Source organism: Salvelinus namaycush, chromosome 24, assembly GCF_016432855.1.
Source record: "Salvelinus namaycush isolate Seneca chromosome 24, SaNama_1.0, whole genome shotgun sequence".
Classification (NCBI taxonomy): domain Eukaryota; kingdom Metazoa; phylum Chordata; class Actinopteri; order Salmoniformes; family Salmonidae; genus Salvelinus; species Salvelinus namaycush.
Window position 1 is genome coordinate 48,141 of NC_052330.1, and position 26,871 is coordinate 75,011.

Here is a 26,871-nt window from a genome sequence, read left to right on the forward strand (position 1 = left end):
CTGTTTCTCAAACTAGACACAGTATTTCTGATCTATTTGATGTGATTTTAATGGATAATATTTTTCAATGTTGCTTTTCTTTCAATAACAAGGACACTTCTAAGTGACCCCAAACTTTTGAACGGTAGTGTACCTACAGTGCATTCGGAAAGTATTCAGACCCCTTGACTTTTTCCACATTTTGTTACGATACAGCCTTGTTCTAAAATTGATTCAATTAGATTTTTTCCTCATCAATCTACACTAGGGATGCACAATATATCGGTGAACATATCTGAATCGGACGATATTAGCTAAAAATGCCAACATCGGTATCGGCCAATGTCTAGTTTAGGCCGATGTGCAAAACCATTGTCAAACCTGACGTGCATACCTATGTAACGTAGGTACATGACGCCACGTAAAAGCTTTGCGCTACACGTGCAACACAGCATTCCTAACCTTGCCCACAATGTCGAGCAGTCATTTGAAAGACTAAGAAAACTTCAGCGAGACAACTCAAAAGGTAAAATCCATTAAAGCCAAGATAATGGATTTAATTTCACTTGACAATCAACCGTTCTCTGTCGTGGGTGATGTTTGCTTTCGCCAACTGGCCGAACACCGGTACACACTACCAAGTACGCTATTTTTCAGATGTTGCCCTACCAGAGTTTCACAGTAAAGGCGTCACTGCTATTAGCTTCACATCATACATACTATTGAACACCGTTTGGGTCTTTGCGTTTCAAAAAATATACAGTAGCACTGTCAAAGCTGTACAAAAAAAGTCTGCAAACACCGGCCACGAACGATGTGTTTACAATACCGCGTTGGTAATAAAACATCATTTGTTTGACCGCAACTTCTGGGGTAGCTAGCTTTAGCTTGGTACCTAGCTAGCACCAATACAACCAGCCTGATAACAATGACCAGTAGAAACTGCAGTCTTTTTCATCATTCTTTCCAATGATTTCGGAATCCTTGTGAGTAAGTATTAGCTAGGTAGCCACTTGTTTGTTCACCTATTGAAATTTAACTTCAGTTCATGAAAATTAATAGCTAGCCAGCTACTTAACCCTGTTTCCCATGCTAACGTTATAAGCAGCCAGCTAGCTTCATCTGGCTAGTGAGACTCGACCGGATCGGTCGTGTGTTGTGAAGCTAGCCACAATAAAGATTAGGCACAATAGTGGAATTTGCGGTTTGCCTTCAAAATTAAAGCATGTCATTGACAGTGATGCAAAATAATAAAAATAGTATAATTATGCCATACTTTTAGTTAGAAGGCTAACTGCAAATTCCACTATTGTGGCTAATCCTTATTGTGACTAGCTTCACATAGATGTGTTAATCAAATAAGAACTGTCTTATAAATTAGGGTGGTTTTAGATGATGACACCTAAATTATGTCGTTTTTCTATGTTTTTGGGGAAGAACATCATGAGCTAGCTAGCTTTTTTTTATGACCAGCACTGTAGGTGGGCGAGACAACTTTACCAGCATCATAGCATTCGTATCGATGAATCGTTGTGACATATGAGTGATAGTGTAATCAATGTGTAATAGCTACGTAAAAAATGTATGAACGTGTTAAATTATTATGTGACATGCAGTCATATTCAGGTCCTGATTGGTCAACAAGCTTATTTGACAGTTCAAATAGTGTTATTTGACACGCAAAGACCCAAACGGCGTTCCATAGCAAAGACCCAAACGGCATTCCATAGAAATCCTGGTTGAGAATGAAACTACTGAACAAATGAGCAACTAAACAGCACAGCAAGTAAGTGAAAGAAATAGGTTTTGATTATGTTTTACTGGTAAGGAACATGCGTAAATGCCAACAAAATAACTTTTTGGTGTGTGTGTAACCTTTATTTAACTAGGCAAGTCAGTTAAGGACAAATTCTTATTTACAATGATGGCCTACCCCGGCCAAACCCGGACGACGCTGGGCCAATTTTGCACCGCCCTATGGGACTCCCAATCACGGCCGGATGTGATACAGCCTGGATTCGAACCAGGGACTGTAGTGACGCCTCTTGCACTGAGATGCAGTGCCTTCGACCGCCGCGTCCATGTGTGTGTGTTAACTATTTAACTGTACTAGAATGCTTAAAAGGCCGCTAAATGTTTTTATATTGGTATCGGGTGTTTTGGCAAGGAAAATATTGGATATCGGTATCGGACAAAAATGTCATATCGGTGCATCACTAGTCTAAACACACTATCCCATAATGACAAATCATTTTTTTTCGCTGATTTATAAAAAAATGTTAAATGATCACATTTACATAAGTATTCAGACCCTTTACTCGGTACTTTTTGGGGTATTGTGTGTAGATTGAGGATTTTTTTTTATTTTAGAGTAATGCTGTAATGTACAAAATGTGGAAAAAGTCAAGGGGTCTGAATACTTCCCGAATGCACTGTATGTATCATATTCCGGACTCTGGTCCGGAAGCTAATTTCCTGCAATTCTATTCATTTTACCGTAGGGTTTTGTACTGTGTATTTAAATACTTTATTCTCGACATAGCTCATTCTAATATTTCTACTACATTGTATTTTGGTTACTGTTTATACATGCCACATTTATTTATATACTGGATTCTTGACATAAAGTAGCTCACTAATATATCTACTGCTATACATATTATTCTTAGTATATCTTGTGTAAATTAATCCGGTGTATACTCAGTGGCCAGTTTATTAGGTACACCCATCTAGTACCAGGTTGGACCCCCCTTGGCTTCCAGAACAACCTGAATTATTTTGGGCATGGACATGTTGCTCAATTGGTATCAAGGGACCTAACATCTGCCAGGAAAACACTCCCTACACCACCGCCACCATCCTGTACCGTTGACACCAGGCAGGATGCCATGAAATCCTGACTGCCATCAGTATGATGCAACTGGGATTTGTCTGACCAGGCAATGTTTTTCCACTCATCAATTGTCCAGTGTTGGTTATCGCATGCCCACCGGAGCCACTTCTTCTGTTTAGCTGATAGGAGTGGAACCTGGTGTGGTTATCTGTTGCAATAGCCAATCCGTGACAATGACCGATGAGTTGTGCGTTTCGAGATGCCATACCGCTGTTGTACTGTGCCGTTATTTGCCTGTTTGTGGCCCGCCTGTTAGCTTGTACGATCCTTGCCATTCTCCTTCGACTTCTCATCAACGAGCTGTTTTCGCCCACAGGACTGCCGCTAACTGGATGTTTTTAGTTTGTCGCACCATCCTCTGTAAACCCTAGACACTGTCGTGCGGGAAAAGTCCAGGAGGTCGGCCGTTTCTGAGATAATGGAACCGGCACGCCTGTCACCGATGATCATTCTTTTGCCCGTTCTAACAATAAAATGGAACAGTAAGTCATTGTCTCGATACCTGTCTGCCTGCTTTATATAGCAAGCCACGGCCACGTGACTCACGGTCTGTAGGAGCGAACCATTTTCAGTGAACGGGGTGGCGTACCTAATAAACTGACCACTGATCATATATACGTATAGATTGCATTTGGATTACTGTTAATTAATTATTTATTTTGTTGTGTACTTGTTTGACATGTTACTGCATTGTTAGGAGCTAGTAACAAAAGCATTTCGCTGCACCCGCTATAACACAATACCTCATAATGACAATGCAAAAATTGGTTTTTAGAAAAAATTTCTAATTTATTGAAAATAAAAAAACAGCTTTCATATTTACAAGTATTCAGACCCTGTCACGATCGTCTATGGGTGAGAGAGAGGACCAAGGCGCAGCGTGTGCAAAATATGTTCCGGACTGAAGACCATCCCAGAGGGACGGCAGCTCCGGACTGAGGGACGGCAGCTCCGGACTGAGGGACGGCAGCTCCGGACTGAGGGACGGCAGCTCCGGACGCTCATGGCTGGCTGACGGATCTGGCTGCTCATGGCTGGCTGACGGATCTGGCTGCTCATGGCTGGCTGACGGATCTGGCTGCACATGGCTGGCTGACGGATCTGGCTGCTCATGGCTGGCTGACGGATCTGGCTGCTCATGGCTGGCTGACGGACGGCTCTGGCGGATCCTGGCTGACTGGCGGCTCCTGGCTGACGAACGGCTCTGACGGCTCGGGACAGACGGGCGGCTCTAATGGCTCGGGACAGACGGACGGCTCTAATGGCTCGGGACAGACGGACGGCTCAGATGGCGCTGGGCAGACGGACGGCTCAGATGGCGCTGGGCAGACGGACGGCTCAGATGGCGCTGGGCAGACGGACGGCTCAGATGGGGCTGGGCAGACGGACGGCTCAGATGGCGCTGGGCAGACGGACGGCTCAGATGGGGCTGGGCAGACGGATGGCTCAGATGGGGCTGGGCAGACGGGCAGTTCAGGCGCCGCTGGGCAGACGGCAGACTCTGGCCGACTGAGGCGCACTGTAGGCCTGGTGCGTGGTGCCGGAACTGGTGGTACCGGGCTGGGGACACGCACCTGAAGGCTAGTGCGGGGAGAAGGAACAGGGCATACTGGACCCTGGAGACGCACATTAGGCCTAGTGCGTGGTGCCGGAACTGGTGGTACCGGGCTGGGGACACGCATCTCAGGGCTAGTGCGGGGAGCAGGAACAGGACGCACAGGACTCTGGAGACGCACAGGAGGCGTGGTGCGTGGTGTAGGCACTGGTGGTAATGGGCTGGAGACACGCACCATAGGGCTAGTGCGTGGAGGAGGCACAGGGCTCTGGAGACGCACAGGAAGCCTGGTGCGTGGTGTAGGCACTGGTGGTACTGGGTTGGGGCGGGGAGGTGGCACCGGAAATACCGGACCGTGCAGGCGTACTGGCTCCCTTGAGCACTGAGCCTGCCCAACCTTACCTGGTTGTATGCTCCCCGTCGCCCGACCAGTGCGGGGAGGTGGAATAACCCGCACCGGGCTATGTAGGCGAACCGGGGACACCATGCGTAAGGCTGGTGCCATGTAAGCCGGCCCGAGGAGACGCAGTGGTGGCCAGATGCGTTGGGCCGGCTTCATGACATCCGGCTCAATCCTCAATCTAGCCCTGCCAGTGCGGAGAGGTGGAATAACCCGCACCGGGCTATGAACACGTACAGGAGACACCATGCGCCATTACTGCGTAACACGGTGTCTGCCCGTACTCTCGCTCTCCACGGTAAGTACAGGGAGTATGCGCAGGTCTCCTACCTGACTTCGCCACACTCCCTTTTAGCCCCCCCCAAGAAATGTTTGGGTTGTACTCGCAGGCTTCCAGCCTTGCTTCCGTGCTGCCTCCTCATATCGCCTCCTCTCGGCTTTAGCTGCCTCCAGCTCTTCACGAGGGAGGCGATATTCTCCCGGTTGTGCCCAAGGTCCCTTTCCATCCAATATCTCCTCCCATGTCCATGAATCCTTTATGCGCTGCTCCCGTTGCTGCTTTACACGCCGCTTGGTCCGATTCTGGTGGGTAATTCTGTCACGATCGTCTATGGGTGAGAGAGAGGACCAAGGCGCAGCGTGTGCAAAATACATTCTCTTTTATTTAGAGAAGGGAAAAAACACGCAACGAACACTATAACAAAACAAAACAAAACAACAAACGATCGTGAAGCTAAAAACGTAAGTGCACACACAAGCTACAAACGTACAACATAGACAATTACCCACAAAACCCCAATGCCTATGACTGCCTTAAATATGGCTCTCAACTAGAGACAATGAACCACAGCTGCCTCTAATTGAGAACCAATCTAGGCAGCCATAGACATACAAACACCTAGACAAGACACTGACCCATTTACCATACAAAACCCCTAGACAATACAAAAACACATACATTCCCCATGTCACACCCTGACCTAACTAAAATAATAAAGAAAACAAAGAATACTAAGGCCAGGGCGTGACAGACCCTTTACTCAGTACTTCGTTGAAGTAGCTTTGGCAGCAGATACAGCCTCATGTCTTCTTGGGTATGACGCTACAAGCTTGGCATACCTGTATTTGGGGAGATTTAACCATTCTTCTCTGCAGATCCTCCCAAGCTCTGTCAGGTTGGATGGGGAGCGTTGCTATTTTGAGGTCTCTCCAGAGATGTTCGATTGGGTTCAAGTCTGGGCTCTGGCTGGGCCACTCAAGGACATTCAGAGACTTGTCCCAAAGCCACTCCTGCATTGTCTTGGCTGTGTGCTTAGGGTCGTTGTTCTGTTAGAAGGTGAACCTTCGCCCCCAGTGTGAGGTCCTGAGCGCTCTGGAGCACGTTTTCAACAAGGATCTCTGTACTTTGCGTCGTTCATCTTTGCCTCAATCCTGACTAGTCTCCCAGTCCCTGCCACTGAAAAACACCCCCACAGCATGATGCTGCCACCACCATGCTTCATCGTAGGTGCCAGGTTTATTCCAGACGTGACGCTTGGCCTTCAGGCCAAGCTGTTCAATCTTGCTTTCATCAGACCAGATAATCTTGTTTCTCATGGTCTGAGAGTCCTTGAGGTGCCTTTTGGCAAACTCCAAGCGGGCTGTAATGTGCCTTTTACTGAGGAGTGTCTTCCATCTGGCCACTCTACCATAAAAGCCTGATTGGTGGAGTGCTGCAGAGATGGTTGTCCTTCTGGAAGGTTCTCCCATCTCCAAAGAGGAACTCTGGAGCTCTGTTAGAATGACCATCGGGTTCTTGGTCACCTCCCTGACCAAGGCCCTTCTCCCCCGATTGCTCAGTTTGGCTGGGCGGCCAGCTCTAGGAAGAGTCTTGGTGGTGTCAAACATCTTCCATTTAAGAATGATGGAGGCTACTGTGTTCTTGGGGACCTTCAATGCTTCAGAAGTGTTTTGGTTCCCTTCCCCAGATCTGTGCCTCGACACAATCCTATCTCAGAGCTTTATGAACAATTCCTTCGACCTCAAGGCTTGGTTTTTGCCCTGACATGCACTGTCAACTGTGGGACCTTATATAGACAGGTAGGTGCCTTTCCAAAACATGTCCAGTCAATTCAATATACCACAGGTGGACCCCAATCAAGTTGTAGAAACATCTCAAGGATGATCAATGGAAACAGTATAATTTCGAGTCTCATAGCAAAGGGTCTGAATACTTTAGACATATTTGCATATTCCATTATAGCCAATGGTAAGTGATGACTCAACAAAATGTGACAACCAATTTTCGTTGTAATGAAACAAAATATTTATAAAACGATTTTGGGAATAAACTACCAGCACAGAAAGAGTGAAAGTAAGGCCACATGTAAAAATGGGTGAACTTAATGTTACTGTCATTTGTTAGACTGCCAGCCCAACTCAGCTCATTTCCTCTTGATCCCTACAGGTAGCAGAGCGTGCCCTCTACTTCTGGAACAACGAGTATATCCTGAGCCTCATTGAGGAGAACATCGACAAGATTCTTCCTATCATGTTTGGTAGCCTGTACAGAATCTCCAAAGAACACTGGAACCCGTACGTACTCCACTCTCAGGTTCTCAACCCATTGCCCTCAGGGTAAAGCAGTAACAAGTAACAACGCAATGCTTAATACTGAACTCTTAACTATGGTTGGCGTAGAGGTTGGGGTTTTACGTTTTCTGCGATATCCCTCTAACTGTGTGTATGAGAAATGGTATTGCTTTATTGGGGCTTAATACAAGTTTGTGTTTTTCTAGTTATCCAATCCTAGCATTGCTACTGTAAGATTGAGTGAGAGCCAGTGAACATCTCCGGATGTGTTTAATTCTGGCTCATCTCCGGATGTGTTTAATTCTGATGCCATTATCCCCTGTATTTTTCCAGGACGATTGTAGCTCTGGTCTACAATGTGCTGAAGACCCTGATGGAGATGAACAGCACGCTATTTGATGAGCTGACAGCCTCCTACAAATCAGACAGACAGCGGTGAGTGAGCTCTTCCAGTTCATATATTCATTTTAGTTCTTCAGTCTAAACAAACAGTGTGAGCAAACTAGAACAATAAATAGTAAGGGATAGAGTTGGGAAACAACTCTGGCTTGTTTGCTTTGTACAACACATAATACATTGGATTACATTACCTCTGTTAATTACCCATTTTCGAGGACAGTCAGTCCTTCAGTCCCCCTCTGTACCTAAAGTCTGAAATTGGTGTGTGTGTGTATGTGTCCAGGGAGAAGAAGAAGGAGCTGGAGAGGGAGGAGCTGTGGAAAAAGCTAGATGAGTTGAAGCTGAGCGATGTGGCAGCACTGGTGCAAAACAACAGCCACGGGCTCCAGAACGCTGCCCAAAACAACAACAACAACAACAATCACCACGACAACCAGGAGAAGAGCACCGCTATCTGCGCGGACCATGAAGACCCTGTTGTCGCCATGGATACCACGGAGGGTGTTGAGATTGTCACAAGTGCCAAATGACACAGGACTCCATTTTGTATTCCGTAACGGTTTCGAGGCCGTCTCAGAACTGTCAGGGAGGGGCTTGGGGGTGACTGGGAGGAGGGGGTCTGAGAAAATAGCAACAAAAAAAAGATAAACCTCATCAGTATGTTCAATCTATATACAGTAAAACTATTTCAAATGCCAGCAATTGTCCTTTGGCAGAAAACGTATATTTCAATTTAAGAATATTTTGGGATGTTAGTGTGGCCACAGTATATTGGTAAACTTTTTTGTCTGATCAAAGAATTTATCCTTTCACATTTACTTTCTTAACTGAGAAAAGATTTTTGTGATATTCAATGTATAAAAAATATGAGGGGGGGGAATAATGACTTGAAAATTAACGTTTCTGATTGTGCTGCACTTAGAGGAGCTAAATGGCTATTTTAAGATTTGTCTTTTGTATGTGCTTTCATCACTGCTCCCAACACGGTTGCAAACTTAAGGGAAGAGGGGTTCAGGGGGCGAGCTTTAGGGGGTGGGTGGGAGACGATGGAGACAGGAGTGTGTTCATAGTCCCTACATAGGAGACCTGAGTGAATGTCACTATCATGAGGTCTCGTGTTTTCGGGTGTTTAATATTCTTATCTGAATACATGATGCTTAACGTCATAGCTGTTATTATAACACATTCAAAACCTGCAGCCATAAAACCTATTTACAGTAAGTATTTGAAATGAGCTTAGTTTAGAGAAACAAATGATGAAATGGTCACAGATTTAAGTACGTATAACATATTTTTCCAGTCTAAATAGAGAATCGATTAATAATTAAAAAAGCTGATGTAGAAAAAAGAAATGAGCCATATATTTTTTTTTCCAGAGTATTGTTAAAGACAGAGATGTTGATTTTTGAAACCAGGTGGTGGCAAATTGTCTGGTTTCTGCAGATTAAACATGGCTGGATGCAGTGTGTGCGTGTATGGGGGAGTTTGCTTTAACGTGAGTGTCTGTTCTCTATTGTAGGTCCAGTCTTTTCTGATGCCTTTCTGTCAGAGTGTATGTACCATTCCAATCTCTGTGATATACAACTGTGTGGGGAACCTGTTTTGTAATGACAGACCTTATCTAGGTTTTGAACACCATCAAAATAAAGTCTACCTTATGTTTCTACTCAAAAAAAACATGGGTATGTCTCTTTCTTTTGTCTTGAGTAGCAGCAACATTTTAAGTCACTAGGTGGCCCCAGAGTTTCAAATTAATCTTGTTTGTCGTGGAATTGTAGAATGCTAATTTTAAAACCCCTTATTTATCAAAAGTGATTTATAGTTTCTTAAAGAATTCAAAGCCAGCACAGGTTTCAGATTTTGTTGCTTTAAAGTTTCCTTTTAAAATATGAATTTAGGATTTTTCCCCACTGATCTTCTACACAACCTCCACGTTTAAAATGAAAACATTTTTAGCTAATGTCAAATTTATTAGGCCATACACATTTTATTAAATGTTTAACGGATTTTATTTTTGAAACAGTGAGGCGAGCAAGCAAAGTTTTTACAATGAAGTAGACAAGTCTTAAAATATCATAGCATCCTTAGTTCAACACCTAACGGCTTAATCAATCGATTTTAGCCTCTTGTGGAGGCTAGAAGAAGCATAGTTCAGACTTAATCCGAGTGGAAGTTGTGTATCTACTGGAAACTTGAATATTTTTCAAATGTATTTTTGTTGAGAAAAGTAAAAAGGGGCATTTAATTAAATTTGTACAGCCTTACAAATAGTAAACCGGAATGTCTTGATTGCAACAGTGTCCTCAGGGGTTGGGATGTAATCTGAAATATTTTTTTGAGAAGATTTAAAACGGGCAATCCGCAGTAATCCCCGTCACTTTTTCTGTAAAAAAAGAAAAGGTCTGGAGAAATGTAACCACTGAAATGCATAGACAGAGCTATGGATGCAAGGACTGACCATGTCAAAATTATTGTTTTAACCCTGTTTCGAGGCTATACAATGTTTGTTTACTTTTAATTTGTTTACAAACATTGGCGTAAAACAAGTTTATAATTTGGGCTCTGATGGGGTACGGCAGTTGAATTAAGATCATGAGGCCTTTATAAGAATCAATGGATACATACCATTATTTAACAACTACAGATCGCCCCTTTAAATATTACACCCCAAAATGTGGACTATAAAGTGTAAAAGGGGGAAAGGAGAAATTATTTGAATACGTTGGAAAAGTGTTTTCATATCAAGATAATTTGATAAAGTGACAATCTACAGTATGTACTGCAGGCTGTGTACCTGAAGAGTGAGACCTCACACGAAATAGCCTATCTGTAGCTACTCGGGTACAGAGTATTTATAGCATGCCCATTGATCACAGCGAGAATAAAGACTCCTGTATAGAGCAGTCCACACATCAGAGAAAAAACTTCAGAGCCTGACCAAAGAATCCCATAATAATCATCTTCAGAGACAGCGGCTGTGAGAAGAGAATACACATGATAATTGAGCAAGCAAAGGTCACGTTATGCTAATTAGGAAGTATGAGGAGACTGACACGAACATGTGATCCAATGCCACGCATATTTAGCTTTTGCTGGCTATTAAATGTTGAGGTTAGAGTCAGAAGTCTTCAAGTTTCGTGAGGTGATTTACCCTTTCCTGAAATGGTATCAAAAATGATCCTTCGGAACTCATCTGTATACACAGTTGTGGGTGGGATCGGCACTGTCTCTATTTTCTCCTCCAAACTCGTGCCCGTTGCTGACATACGTTACCGTCCAAAAGTTTGGGGTCACTTAGAAATGTCCTTGTTTTGCATGAAATGAAACTTTGCTTTCGTCAAAGATTCCTCCATTTGCAGCAATTACAGCCTTGCAGATCTTGCATTCTAGTTGTCAATTTGTTGGTAATCTGAAGAGATTTCACCCCATGCTTCCTGAAGCACCTCCCACAAATTGGATTGGCTTGATGGGCACTTCTTAAGTACCTTACGGTCAAGCTGCTCCCACAACAGCTATATAGGGTTGAGATCCGGTGACTGTGCTGGCCACTCCATTATAGACAAAATACCAGCTGACTGCTTCTTCCCTAAATAGTTCTTGCATAGTTTGGAGCTGTGCTTTGGGTCATTGTCCTGTTGCAGGAGAGAATTGACTCCAATTAAACGCCCTTCACAGGGTATGGCATGGCGTTGCAAAATGGAGTGATAGCCTTCCTTCTTCAAGATCCCTTTTACTCTGTACAAAAGCACCCCCAGAACATCACATTGCCTCCACCATGCTTGAAAGATGGTGTCAAGCACTCCTCCAGCATATTTTCATTTTTTCTGCGTCTCACGAATGTTCTTCTTTGTAAGAAATCCCGCTATGCCCTCCGACGAACCATCAAACAGGCAAAGCGTCAATACAGGACTAAGATTGAATCCAACTACACCGGCTCTGATGCTCATCGGATGTGTCAGGGCTTGCAAACAATTACAGACTACAAAGGGAAGCACAGCCGCAAGCTGCCCAGTGACACGAGCCTACCAGATGAGCTAAATTACTTATACGCTCGCTTCGAGGCAAGTAACACTAAAGCATGCATGAGAACATCAGCTGTTCCGGATGACTGTGTGATCACGCTCTCTGTAGCCGATGTAAGACCTTTAAACAGGTAAATATTCACAAGGCCGCAGGGCCAGACGGATTACCAGGACGTGTACTCTGAGCATAAGCTGACCAACTGGCAAGTGTCTTCCCTGACATTTTCAACCTCTCCCTGTCTGAGTCTTTAATACATGTTTCAAGCAAACCACCATGGTCCCTGTGCCCAGGAGCACTAATGTAACCTGCCTAAATGACTACCGACCCGTAGCACTCAACGTCTGTAGCCATGAAGTGCTTTGAAAGGCTGGTCATGGCTCACATCAACACCGTTACCCCAGAAACCCTAGACCCACTCCAATTTGCATACCACTCCAACAGATCCACAGATGATGCCATCTCTATTGCACTCCACACTGCCCTTTCACATCTGGACAAAAGGAACACCTATGTAAGGAACACCTATGTGAGAATGCTATTCATTGACTACAGTTCAGCGTTCAACACCATAGTGCCCTCAAAGCTCATCACTAAGCTAAAGACCCTGGGACTAAACACCTCCCTCTGCAACTGGACTCCTGATAGGCCGCCACCAGGTGGTAAGGGTAGGTTTCAACACATCTGCCACGCTGATCCTCAACACGGGGGCCCCTCAGGGGTGATTGCTCAGTCCCCTCCTGCACTCCCTGTTTACTCATGACTGCATGGCCAGGAACGACTCCAACACCATCATTAAGTTTGCCGATGACACAACAGTGGTAGGCCTGATCACCGACAATGATGAGACAGCCTATAGGGAGGTCAGCGACCTGGCCCAGGGCAACAACCTCTCCCTCAACGTGATCAAGACAAAGGAGATTATTGTGGACTCCAGGAAAAGGAGGACCGAGCATGCCCCCATTCTCATCGACGGACTGTAGTGCAGGTTGAGAGCTTCAAGTTCCTTAGTGTCCACATCACCAACAAACTAACATGGTCCAAGCACACCAAGACAGTCGTGAAGAGGGCACAACGAAACCTATTCCCCCTCAGGAGACTGAAAAGATTTGGCATAGGTCCTCAGATCCTCAAAAGGTCTTACAGCTGCACCATCGAGAGCATCCTGACTGGTTGCATCACTGCCTGGAATGGCAACTGCTCGGCCTCCGACCGCAATGCACTACAGAGGGTAGTGCGTATGGCCCAGTACATCACTGCGGCCAAGCTTCCTGCCATCCAGGACCTCTATACTCTATACTATAAATTGTCAGACTCCAGCCACCCTAGTCATAGACTGTTCTCTTTGCTACCACACGGCAAGCGGTACCGGAGTGCCAAGTCTCGGTCCAAGAGGCTTCTAAACAGCTTCTACCCCCAAGCCATAAGACTCCTGAACATCTAATCAAGTGGTTACTCAGACTATTTCCATTAAAAACTCGCTAAATCTATTGACAAAGTCGTTAAGTTGGCAACACTGAATGGGAAATTAAATGCATCCATCTGTGGCGTGATTTTTTGAATCAATTCGTCTGACATAACAAAAAGTACATTCCATTGCATGAGCCACATCAGTTAGCATAATTTCAATGAACGTTCTAAATTACCATGGAAATGTACACTTGAGTTAACCTGTCAAACTGCCAGAGTCAAGCCTTTTGCACACCTGTTGTGTCAAACTGTATGTGTTCCGACAGAAGTCCATTCATTTCATTGAGAGGCAATCCACACCGCTGCGACTTATGTGCAATGTGTGTGCAGTGTGTGCAGTGTGTCGAATGCATTGGATTTCCTCAATTTGTGTGTTACATTGCCATGCAGTACCAGTAGTAAACCACCGGAGAATTGGCTAATTTGTAGTGTTATTATTTTGGTTGTGATGCAGCACATGAATTGTGACGACTAAGTCAAGTGTACCCTACGGCAAATAGCCTGTGTGCACACGACGTTAGAAGCTCCATGCGCAAGGCAACTAAGTGGTGCATCACAGTATTTTTACATAACTCATATATCACAGCCAGTCTCTAAAGCAGCTTTGATCAAGCCAGACATGAAAACTCTGACACGCTCGTGATTGTCTACGTGCTGCACTTTTGTATTATCCAATGGAAGCATTGGCATTATCGTTTTTTCCCCATAAGACATGGAAAGGCTGGTTTCTCTTTTACATGGTTTCTCTCAAATGTGTTATTGGCATATCGCACCCCAATGTTTGTTTGATATGATGCTGTCATGTTTGTAGAGAAATTGCTTCAGTGAACTTCAGAAATCTTGATGGCTTGTCAAGGAAAGACGTGATTGGTGATAATACATTTATTTGTATTGCATGTATTGCATACACTTCCATATTAGGAATATCAGACTCAAGTCATCCACATCCTCTTTGGTGATCAGGGTTCAGATCTGAATCTACCTTCTGAATTCATCTGCCTAATGATGATGATACTGCAGCTTGGTCCCCATGGGACATCTTAGCAAAGGTCGAGTGAGAGGGTAGAATCGTAATAGCTATTTGGATGTAAAAATCGGCATAACCCCAGTGGAAAATAGTCATGTAACCTCCTGGCTTTGTATCTACTGCGATAGGATATTTTCCATCATATCACACTCCAATTCACACAAACACATCCCGACCTGAAAGGTTGTGTGCATGTGTGCCTTTTCATGCGTGTGACCCCCCCTCTTTCCTGAGATATTGTTGGGGCTGGTTGTCACGGCGGTGCCTCGTTAGCCTGGAAAAAGGGGCGAGCACTTTGGTGGGACGCCCAGCGATCTCATTACTACAGGAAGCCTGTCCGAGCATAGAGATGGAGGGATGATGGGAGAGGACTGTGGGTCCAGGTCAAGCAGAACCCTGTTTCCTTTTTTGTCCAGCGGGCCTCCATTGTTCCAAACCCTCATTAGCGCTAGCTGAAAAAGCCAGTCAGGAGGACCCTGTGCCCCTCCTGTGTACTGTAGAGCCCCACTATTCTACTCTCACAAGTCCCACCACTGTTCCCCTGCACTCCGCTCCACATTCAGACTGGACAGGAACACGGACAGGGATACATGGACACAGACATGGAAGCTCCAGGAACACGAAGATTGGAAGATCTTGGGATCGCAGTGATGAGGAGGGGAAGCTATGACGAAGCTGCGGCTTTAGGACTACATCCTGTGAGTACTAACCAACTTTAGTAGGAGTCTTTGTAGCCTTCATGGTTACATTTTGAGTGGTGCAGGTATTTTTCATTTTTATTTCACCTTTATTTAGTATTTTTCATTTTTATTTCACCTTTATTTAACCAGGTAGGCTAGTTGAGAACAAGTTCTCATTTGCAACTGCGACCTGGCCAAGATAAAGCAAAGCAGTTCGACACATACAACAACACAGAGTTACAGACGGAATAAACAAACATACAATCAATAATACAGTAGAAAAATCTATATACAGCATGTGCAAATGAGGTAGGATAAGAGAGGTAAGGCAATAAATAGGCCATGGTGGCGAAGTAATTACAATATAGCAATTAAACACTGGAATGGTAGGATGTGCAGAAGATGAATGTGCAAGTAGAGATACTGGGGTGCAAAGGAGCAAGATAAATAAATAAATACAGTATGGGGATGAGGTAGATTGGATGGGCTATTTACAGATGAGCTATGTACAGGTGCAGTGATCTGTGAGCTGCTCTGACAGCTGAATATAGGGTATTGATATTAGAGGTCGACCGATTAATCGGAATGGCCGATTAAAGTTAAAATAAGTGTTCATTCAGTATTGTTGTAATTGTCATTATTACAAATAAATAAATAAAAAATCGTCCGATTAATCGGTATCGTCTTTTTTTGTCCTCCAATAATCGGTATCGGTATCGGCGTTGAAAAATCATAATCAGTCGACCTCTAATTGATATGGCAAGGGTCAAATCATAATGGCTTCATTGGTGTTGCCATGTGATGGCTATATGCATTGTTTTCAATAGTGCCATTTTTGTCAAAAGATTTATCCTGCATAGTTGGCTTGACATTCAATTAGAAAGACAACGACATCACAGAGACGAAATTATTTGGCCATATTTTCAAACAACAGCCTTTTGCATCATTATCAACAGAAAAATGGACTAATGGCCACACAGACAAAACTCATAAACAACCTACCTATGACTCATGTTTGTCATGGATGCAAGAACACACACACACACGCACACTGCAACACCCTGAACATAACTCTGGAAGCTTTGAATAAACTTTGCAAAAGCATTTGGAGAGGATGACCTCTCCACCCTAACCTGTGTCTGATATTAGGGCCTTATGTACATCTCTACGCACACCATGCTGTGCCTGGGCTCAGTTGAGAGGAAGAGATCTCACACACCTCAGCTCAGCCTCAGAGCTGAGGTGTGTGAATCATTTCTCCCTTTCTGAATCAGGATCAAATGCTACACTATATGTACAAAAGTATTAAAGTAAATTAATGGATTTGGCTATTTCAGGCACAACCGTTGCTGACAAGTGTATAAAATTGAGCACACAGCCATGCAATCTCCATATACAACTATTGGCAGTAGAATGGCCTTACAGAAGAGCTCAGTGACTTTCAACGTGGCGCCGTCATAGGATGCCACCTTTCCAACAAGTCAGTTTGTCAAATTTATGCCCTGCTAGAGCTGCCCCGGTCAACTGTAAGTGCTTTTATTGTAAAGTGGAAACGTCTAGGAGCAACAACGGCGAGCCCATGAAGTTGTAGGCCACACAAGCTCAAAGAATGGGACCGTCGAGTGCTGAAGTGCGTAGGGCGTAAAAATCATCTGTCCTCGGTTGCAACATTCACTACTGAGTTCCAAACTGCTTCTGGATGCAACGTCAGCACAAGAACTGTTCGTCGGTAGCTTCATGAAATGGGTTTCCATGGCCGAGCAGCCACACCCAAGCCTAAGATCACCATGCGCAATGCCAAGCATCGGCTGGAGTGATGAATCACGCTTCACAATCTGGCAGTCCGACGGACCAATCTGGGTTTGACTGATGCCAGGAGAATGCTACCTGCCCCAATGCATAGTGCCAACTGTAAAGTTTGGTGGAGGAGGAATAATGGTCTGGGGCTGGTTTTCATGGTTCGGGCTAGGCCCCTTAGTTCCAGTGAAGGGAAATCTTAATGCTACAGCATACAAAGACATACTAGAGGATGTTGTGCTTCCAACTTTGTGGCAACAGTTTGGGGAAGGACCTTTTCTGTTTCAGCATGACAATGTCCCCGTGCACAAAGCGAGGTCCATACAGAGATGGTTTGTCGAGATCAGTGTGGAAGTACTTGACTGGCCTGCACAGAGCCCTGATCTCAACCCCATCGAACACCTTTGAGATGAATTGGAATGCCAATTGGTCTCGGTATTAACGATCTCAGACCCCTCTCTCCCCCCGGTCTTGGTCTTGACTCGGACTCGATTTGCTCCGGTCTTGGTCTTGAATCGGTCTCGCTTTAGGTGGTCTCAAACACAACACTAGCTCTAACAGCACCTTCTGAACTGTTGTGGTGGGCATGGCAATGTTTTGTGTATACCTGCAATACATCAGGCAAGAAAAAACAGGTTTTGGTCACGAAAACAAACCAATTTTTTCTGATTTCAAAAGTTCAGGTAGCACCACGTTTAGTTTAATTTCAAAATGTTTTCTCCCCTCTGAACATGACCCTGAACTCTCTGATGGCACATTTCCAAACATGATTTACCCGAGTGTTTTACCCAAATGGCGCAGACTTTTCTGTTTACATCTACGTGGGCCGACACCCATGTTTGGGCCATGGCTCCGGCAGACCTGCTCTCATTTGGAGCCAAAGCCACTGGTACTTATCAGCCTTTATTTACATAACAATGGTTAACTGTGAACTTGAACACCTTCTCACAAAGCAACTATTTTTACTATGCAGAGGTTGTTGATCCTGCTCTTCACAAGTCCTAACTGTCAGTCCTAGCTATGGAAACACAATTTCCCTAGTATAACATAAGGGTGTATACACTAGTGTTTGGCATTTTCAGAACACAAGGCACAAGAGCGCCCATTCAAGAGAGCTGAGTCACAAGACGACCTGAGACCTTTGACCTTATATCCAATCAATATCGGTGCAGGGCCTGTAATGAACGATGCAGTGGCCTAGAGCCCATCAATGGGCTGGATGAATGGGTCTTCTAGTGTTCAGTGACCTACACTCAAGTGAGCATGATTCACGTTCATGATTGTGAATGTGGTTGCTGGTTCTCTGACGAAAGTGGGTCACGCGAGGTAGCTATGTATGGCCAATGTGGGTCTGTCAGTGGGTACATTTGCGAGCTAGTCTGCTGCTTCGATGTGGCCTTGCTGGAAAAGAGCGCACCTCTCTAGGGTAGGGTACCAGAGGGTAAAACGGCGAGGGGTGCTTTGTTGTATATCCTTGTCTTGGCGTTCGACATTTACTTCCAGCCCATAACTCCTCATAGGGAGTGTCTATCCAGCATTTTTCTTTCTTTCTCCTTGGTCGGCCCGTAACCCAGTTTCTGTGAGGTCTGTTTGTGGGGAGAGGCAATCAAAGTAGGACAGTCTGTCAAAAACAAGATGGCTGCCAGATAATCACGATGCCACACTTTGTTTTCTTTGATTTGTTTTCTTTTTAATGACAGAGAAAGATTTTATTTTCCTGTGATTACATCTAACCTGGATAAAGTTGGTCCACTAAAACCTTTGTTGTGTTGTTGAATTGAAGTAGTAGTCCTGGTTTTCGTTTAACTCGCTTTAATAACAACTAATAATCGTACAGGTTTCACGGTTCAGCCATTAGTTCTAACGTTCTAGTCACGTCTTCATTCTTATAACAGGTAGGTCTTCTCGTGATATAGTCTATTCAACCGTACTACATCCTTTCCCTTGTTAGAATTAAAGTCCACAACTTTGACAATAAAATGATATCCCTGTTTCAGTAGCTTACACAAATGAAATACTATTTTCTTTTACATTCAGGTAAGTACTTTGTTTGATTTTTTTCACAACCTGTTTTTAACATCAACCAAAGTTTCAATAGTAATTTTCAGTGCTTCTATATCAACATTCAACAGTCGTTTATGGAACTCTTCGGAAACAAATCTTATTTTATCTCAGTTCTTTAGATTAGATTTTTTTTTACATTACCATGTCTGTAAACCTTACTGTCTTTTTCACAAATCTACCACTCCTGGTAGTCACTTCTGATAGTTCCATGGCGTTATGTACTTCCACGGCTTCCACGGCTGAGTCATTGGCTGGTTCTGGGAACGCTAAACCCAAGTTGCAAAAGAGTGTGCCAAAAGTGTTTGACATTCCTGATGAGTTTATATCCATCGTCTGTGCTCACTAGTTCAAATGAGTTGTCTTAGGTGTGTCTCAGTAACACGCAACTAAGTGTGTCTCTCGGAACTCGGCATCCAGCTATCCATTCACCATACTTGCGATGTGCACAATGTCTCCAACATCGAAGTTGTGTTCTTCGGCTCTGTTTGTTTTGTCAGCATATTGTTTTATTTTCTGTTTGTAGGTTTTGTGGTGGTTTTGATTGTCTTTCGCTTTTAGTTTTTCCTTTATCTTCTCAATGCTTGGCAACTTTGTTCGATTGTCTCTTCCAAACACGAGAAAGCTGGTGTTTCTCCTGAAGTGGGATGAGATGTTGAGCAATAGACTAGAATCTTTGGTAGCTCCTCTTTCCAGCTCTTCCCTTCACTTTTGGCTGTTCTCAAGGCTTTCTTAAGATATCAATGGAATCACTCGATTTTCCCATTGCTCTTAGGATAATACGGTGATGCTATGATCCCACACTTTGTCAACAATTTTTTAAAAGTCTGTCCAACGAATTGTCTGCCATTATCCGTAATCAAAGATTTTTAACATCTCTGAATACACTGCATTTGAAGATACTGTATGTCAGATATGACAACAGTTTCTGGGTAAGAGCTGTAATAGTAAATTATGGTAAGTACAGTCATGGCCAAATATATTGGCGTCCTTGGACTTTTTAAAGAATTCCTTATTTCTTCTCAAATAAATTGACATTTTAAAACTTTTGGTCCCCACACCTTGCTATTTACAACATTGCAGAACCAACTTGATTTTTGTGAAGTTAAGTTTACAAATGTAATTTAGAAAAGAAAGACAAATTACATGGATTTGGACATTTTCCACAGTTTCAAGACTTCATCCTGTTTTGTTGCTTCTTTACAATACGCACTGCAGGTAAGTCGTGTGTGCTAACTGAAAGCACTCTTTGCACATAATCGTCGACTTATTCATTTTTTCAGTTTAAGGTAAGGGAAGTCGAGATAATGAATCTGCAACGTTTGTCTTTTCCGTGATGTGCTCAAACTTGTAGTTGTATGTTTTTGGGCTCCCGAGTGGCGCTGCGGTCTAAGGCACTGCATCTCAGTGCTAGAAGTGTCACTATAGACACCCTGGTTTGAATCCAGGCTGTATCACAACTGGCCGTGTTTGGGAGTTCCATAGGGTGGCGCATAATTGGCCCAGCGTTGTCTGGGTTTGGCTGGTGTAGGCCGTCATTGTAAATAAGAATTTCTTCTTAACTGACTTGCCTAGTTAAATAAAGGTTAAATATTTTTTTATATAAAAAATGGTTGTAGTCTGAGTTCAAGTCTTTGAATTCTCGTCGGACACAGAGTCAACTTCTCTGGATTGACCATGTAGATCAGTGGCTTGTGATTTCTTTTGACAAAAAGAAAAGTTCCAAAGTGTTCTACTGCCCGTAGGCATCCAAGGGCCTCTCGCTCAATCTGAGAGTATCTTCTCTCTGTAGGGGTCAGTGAACGACTTGTGTAAGAAATTGGCCTGTTCTGTCCATTTTCCTGTAGCAATATAGCTCCAAGTCCTACTGGGCTTGTGTCACTAATCACTACTGTTCATACATCTAGATTTTTTAATTGTATTTATTTATTTTTTTCCCCCCAATTTCTTGATATCCAATTGGCAGTTACAGTCTTTTCCCATCACTGCAACTCCTGTACAGACTCGGGAGAGGCAAAGTTCAAGAGCCATGCATCCTCTGAAACAAGACAATACCAAGCCACACTGCTTCCTGACACACTGCTCGCTTAACCCGGAAGCCAGCCGCACCAATGTGTTGGAGGAAACGCCGTACAACTGGTGACCATGTTTGCGCCCAGCCCGCCACAGGAGTCGCTAGAGCGCAATGGGACAAGGACATCCTGCCCGGCCAAACCCTCCCCTAACCCGGATGACGCTGGGCCAATTGCACATCACCACATGGGTCTCTCGGGTCTCATGGGTCTCTACCATATGCTGACACATGCACATTTGTGGCCTGCTGGAGGTCATTTTGCAGGGCTCTGGCAGTGCTCCTCCTTGCACAAAGGCGGAGGTAGCGGTCCTGCTGCTGGGTTGTTGCCCTCCTACGGCCTCCTCCACGTCTCCTGATGTACTGGCCTGTCTCCTGGTAGCGCCTCCATGCTCTGGACACTACGCTGACAGACACAGCAAACCTTCTTGCCACAGCTCGCATTGATGTGCCATCCTGGATGAGCTGCACTACCTGAGCCACTTGTGTGGGTTGTAGACTCCGTCTCATGCTACCACTAGAGTGAAAGCACCGCCAGCATTCAAAAGTGACCAAAACATCAGCCAGGAAGCATAGGAACTGAGAAGTGGTCTGTGGTCACCACCTGCAGAACCAACAGCATGTGAAATTTATTGTCAATCAGTGTTGCTTCCTAAGTGGACAGTTTGATTTCACAGAAGTGTGATTGACTTGGAGTTACATTGTGTTGTTTAAGTGTTCCCTTTATTTTTTTGAGCAGTGTATAATTTGTATTTTGTGTTTTTATTTTCAATACTGATGCAATTGCTCGCGACAAACACTTGCATAATATGGCCAAGCCTAACCGAACTGCGAAGAAACGGGCTTCTATGGTCTACATTCGGTTACATTCGGCTATTGTTTACATATTGTGCATCACGTGTAATGCGTCAACAGATTGAAAACACAAGCGACAGTACCTACCGGCGCCGCAAAAATCGGGTAATCAACACTTTCCTGTGGATACCCTATCTCCACCTCCTACCGCCAAAAGGACCAACAGCATGTACAACCGGTAAAGTAAGTGTAAATATAATTTTATTCAACATTTTGTCTCGTAGAGACTACTGCATATTTTTTACACCAACTTCTGATATCCGTAGAGAAATCATGGTAACAGACTGATGTTTAGGCAACCTAGTGATTGGTCTACTGAACTGACATTGTCTCCTGTAATCAACATTTTGCCACTACTTCTTGCAGAACTTGAGGAACACCTTGTTTCCATAAACATTCCCTTCCTAAACCAGACTATATAGTCTTGACTCTCTCTCTCTCTCTTTCTTTCTCACTAGGTCATGCTGGCACTATGAAGACATCCTTTACCAACAGCATAATTTGTTGGCATTGGGAAATGACTCAAAATGAACACCTCATTATTAAAAGACCTAGAGCTTTTTGTTTTACGTTGTGTTTCACGTTGAAGACACTATCTATGAGTGGCGATGGCCCCTAGTGAAATAGACAGTCGACATGGGCTATAATCTATACCAAGACACTAACTATGAGTGGTGATAGCTCCTAGTAAAATAGACAGTCAACATGGGTTACAATCTATAGTAAGTGATGCCTTTTCAACATGGCTCCTCATGTTTAACTCTCTCTGTCACTCAGATAATGTTGCCTGATACCACTTTTGAACATTATGTGTTTATATATCGTAATCTTATCTATTTTCACCAAAGAACACATTTCTTCAAGCTTGCTGAAACTCTCCCGAAAGGCACGTTTTCATTTTGAACCCTGACCCCTACAGAAAGATACTGTTGTTAGAGTGCTGTGATAAAAAGTAGTCTATAAATTCTTTATTTCCATCCCCATTCAGAATACATGCATAATTGGAAACAATATAAAGATATTGAAGCATATTTGATTACTATGCTAGTAGTTCTTGCCTAAGAAAATGTTGTGTGGGGTTTCCCATTTAATTCAGTAAAAGTACTTTCTGTAGTGCCTCTTTCAGCCCTTATGCTGCCTGCTACCCAGTCCTTTATGATGCTGTACTATCACTTCATTTAGGCTACTCAATGTCTGATAGGCTTATCATGCAAACATTTCATGCAAACGAACACTTCTCACTCATTACGTTTGTACAAATACAAAACTTTCAATCAATCAATCGACCAATCAATCAATCATTGTGTCATCACTACAATTTCCATTCCGGCATTATCCATCACAGTGTCATTCTATACTGTCGAAGTACAGTTCTAGGTCATTGTGCATACTGTATGTAGGTCATATGAACTTCATCCACAATGATTCCGACGATTTTGGAGCTGTATAGGACTGAGGCCAACACATCTCTCCCTGTCTTCCCCAACCAGCTCTCCGGACTTCCAAAGACAAGGTCGCAAGCATATAGCGTTCTTGTCTTTATCCACAACCCCCGCTCTGTGACCCAGGGCTGTTGCCTCACGGATTTGTTCCTCTGTCCACCACAGACTTTAGCGAGGACACGATTGTCAGAGTGGACACTGTTTTCCTTGCTTTTTGAAGACCAGAACTAGCTACGTAGCTAGCTGGTAAAGGAGGCTTTCCCCCAAAGCCTAACACTTCCTCCTCTCTCACAAAGGCTTCACGTACATGTTTACAGTCTTTCATCTCTCATCGTCATAAATGTGTTGTTGATTTAAATAAATAGTCCTGGTTCTCGTTTAACTCGCTTTAATAATAACTAATAATCATACAGGTTTCACGGTTCAAAGCCATTCTTGCTCGAACGATGAACACTGTAGTGATGTCTTCATTCTTATATCAGGTAGGCAATCTCGTGATATAGTTTATTCAACTATACTACAACCTTTTTGTCATTGTTGTTGTTGTTTTCTATGGAGGGGTAGATTATAATAATGCCTGAACAGGTATGTTCAATGTCTTAAAAAATATCAACAAATATTTGTTGACAAGATTTTGGAGAATATTCTTTTCATTTAAAAAAATTTCTTTTACTTTTATTTAACTAGGCAAGTCAGTTAAGAACACATTCTTATTTACAATTACGGTCTACCCCGGCCAAACCCGGACAATGCTGGGCCAATTGTGCGCCGCCCTATGGGACTACCAATCACGGCCAGTTGTGATACAGCCTGGAAGGGGTAGATGTCCTCATTTTGTTCATAGCTTTTTCCTTAATTTGTTCATTGCTTTGTCCTTATTATTATTTTTCTGGTTTGTCCTTCACACGATGCCATTAGAAAAGCCTCTTCTTTTACAGGCATGGATATTGAATTTATGATAGGCCTACATTTACATTTTATAAAGGAACGTTGGGCCTTTATTTTTCCAACAAAAGTAGTAATCACAATTTACAATACTACATTCGGTAATGCTTTCTGGGCTCTAAGTGCATTCAGAAAGTATTCATACCCCTTGACTTATTCCACATTTTGTTTTGTTACAGCCCGAATTCAAAATGGATTAAATGCATGTTTTCTCACACATCCACACACAATAGCCCATAATAACAAAGAGAAAACAACATGTTTTTAGACATTTTTACAAATGTATTGAAAATGAAATACAGAAATATCTAATTTACATAAGTATTCACACCCATGAGTCAATTCATGTTAGAATCACGCTTGGCAGCGATTACAGCAGTCTTTCTCTGTAAGTCTCTGGATTGTACAATATCTGCACATTATTCTTTTAGTTTTTTTTAGCTCTGTCAAGTTATTGATGATCATTGCTAGACAGCCATTTTCAAGTCTTGCCTTAGATTTTCAAGACGATTTAGGTCAAAACTGTAACTAGGCCTCTCAGAAACATTCGACGTCATCTTGGTAAGCAACTCCAGCGTATATTTGGCCTTGTGTTTTAGGTTATTGTCCTGCTGAAAGGTGAATTTGTCTACCAGTGTCTGTTGGAAAGCAGACTGATCCAGGTTTTCCTCTCGGATTTTGCCTGTGCTTAGCTCTTTGACAAACATACCCATAACATGATTTAGCCACCACCATGCTTGAAAATATGAAGAGTGGTACTCAGTGATGTGTTGGATTTACCCTAACCATAACACTTTGTACTTAGGGCATAAAGTTAATTTCCTTGCCACATATTTTGCAGTTTTACTTTAGTGCCTTATTGAAAACAGGATGCATGTTTTGGAATATTTTTATTCTGCACAGGCTTCCTTCTTTTCACTCTGTAGTTTAGTATTGTGGAGTAACTATAATGTTGCTGAGTCATCCTCAGTTTTCTCCTATCACAGCCATTAAACTCTGTAACTGCTTTTTTACCCATTGACCAATAATTGCTTTTCTTTGCGAGTCATTGAAAAACCTCCCTGGTTCAATCTATGATTGAAATTCACTGTTCGACTGAGGGACCTTACAGATAATTGCATGTGTGGGGTACAATGATTAGGTGGTCATTCAAAAATCATGTTAAACACTATTATTGGCAACAGAGCCCACGCAATTTATTTTGTGACTTGTTAAGCAAATTTTTACTCCTGAACTTATTTAGGCTTGCCATAGCAAAGGGGTTGAATACTTACTGAATCAAGACATTTCAACTTTTTATTTTCAATGAATCTGTAAACATGACTAAAGACATAATTCCCCTTTAACATTATGGGGTATTGTGTGTAGGCGAGTGACACAATCTCAATCTAATCTGTGAGAACAGATCCTGGAGATGAGAAGCAAGTACAGGGAGTGAACATGAACAGGAACAGGGGAAAACAAAACGACAATAATGCTGACACAGGGATGAAACAGACAGATATAGGGAAGGCAGTCAAAATGTGAAGGAGTCCAGGTGAGTCCAATGAGTGCAGATGAGAAGGGAAACGGGATCAGGCGTGACAGTAATCCCCCCTCTAGGGGCGCCACCCGTCGTCCCACCTGGGCGAGCCTGACGGGCCGGTCGAGGCATGGGCGCTGGACTAGCCGGCTGAGGCGTAGAAGCCCGACGAGCCGGCTGAGGCGTGGGAGCCTGACGATCCCGTTGAGGTGTGTAAGCCTGATGAGCCGGCCGAGGCGCGACATGGGATGGGAGCATAATGAGCCTGCTGAGGTGTGGGTGCCCGACGAGCCAGCTGAGGCAAAGTAACATCACACCTCCTCCTCCATGCTTCATGTGGGAACTACACATGCAGAGATCATCCATTCACCTACTCTGCGTCTCACAAAGACATGGCAGTTGGAACAAAAAAATTCAGATCAAAGGACAGATTTCCACCGGTCTAATGGCCATTGCTCGTGTTTCTTGGCCCAAGCAAGTCTCTTCGTCTTATTGGTGTCCTTTAGTAGTGGTTTCTTTGCAGCAATTCAACCATGAAGGCCTGATTCACGCAGTCTCCTCTGAACAGTTGATGTTGAGATGTGTCTGTTACTTGAACTCTGTGAAGCATTTATTTGGGCTGCAATTTCTGAGGCAGGTAACTATAATGAACTCATCCCCTGCAGCAGATGTAACTCCGGGTCTTCCTGTCCTGTGGCGGTCCTCGTGAGAGCCAGTTTCATCAGTGCTTGATGGTTTTTGCGACTGCACTGACTGAACTTTCAAAGTTCTTGACTTTTTCCTGATTGACTGACCTTCATGTCTTAAAGTAATGATGGACTGTCATTTCTATTTTCTTATTTGAGCTGTTCTTGCCATAATATGGACTTGGTATTTTACCAGATAGGGCTATCTTTTGAATACCACCCCTACCTTATCAGAGCACAACCGATTGGCTCAAATGCATTAACCTCTATGGGAGCGGTGCCACCCCCGCTCGGGACGGTTGAGCTAACGTAAGCTAATGTAACTGGCATGAGGTTGTAAGTAAGAAGAACATTTCCCAGGACATGGACATATATGATATGGGCAGAAAACTTAAATTCTTGTAAATCTAACTGCACTCACTGTCCAATTCACAGTAGCTATTACAGTGAAAGAATAACATTCTATTGTTTGAGAAGAGTGCACAATTATGAACTTGA

General features: G+C 43.5%; 1 protein-coding gene across 1 annotated transcript in view; it reads left to right on the forward strand.

Annotated features, from left to right (window-relative positions):
- Positions 1-9,474, forward strand: part of LOC120019227 (serine/threonine-protein phosphatase 2A 56 kDa regulatory subunit alpha isoform-like) — a gene marked incomplete at its 5' end in the record, with an annotated part of 32,122 nt that extends 22,648 nt beyond the window's left edge. The window contains 3 exons of the mRNA XM_038962549.1: positions 7,274-7,401; positions 7,732-7,833; positions 8,081-9,474. Of these exons, the coding sequence (XP_038818477.1) occupies positions 7,274-7,401; positions 7,732-7,833; positions 8,081-8,327 (477 nt within the window). The remainder of the gene's footprint in view (positions 1-7,273; positions 7,402-7,731; positions 7,834-8,080) is intronic.
- Positions 9,475-26,871: the final 17,397 nt, after the last annotated feature.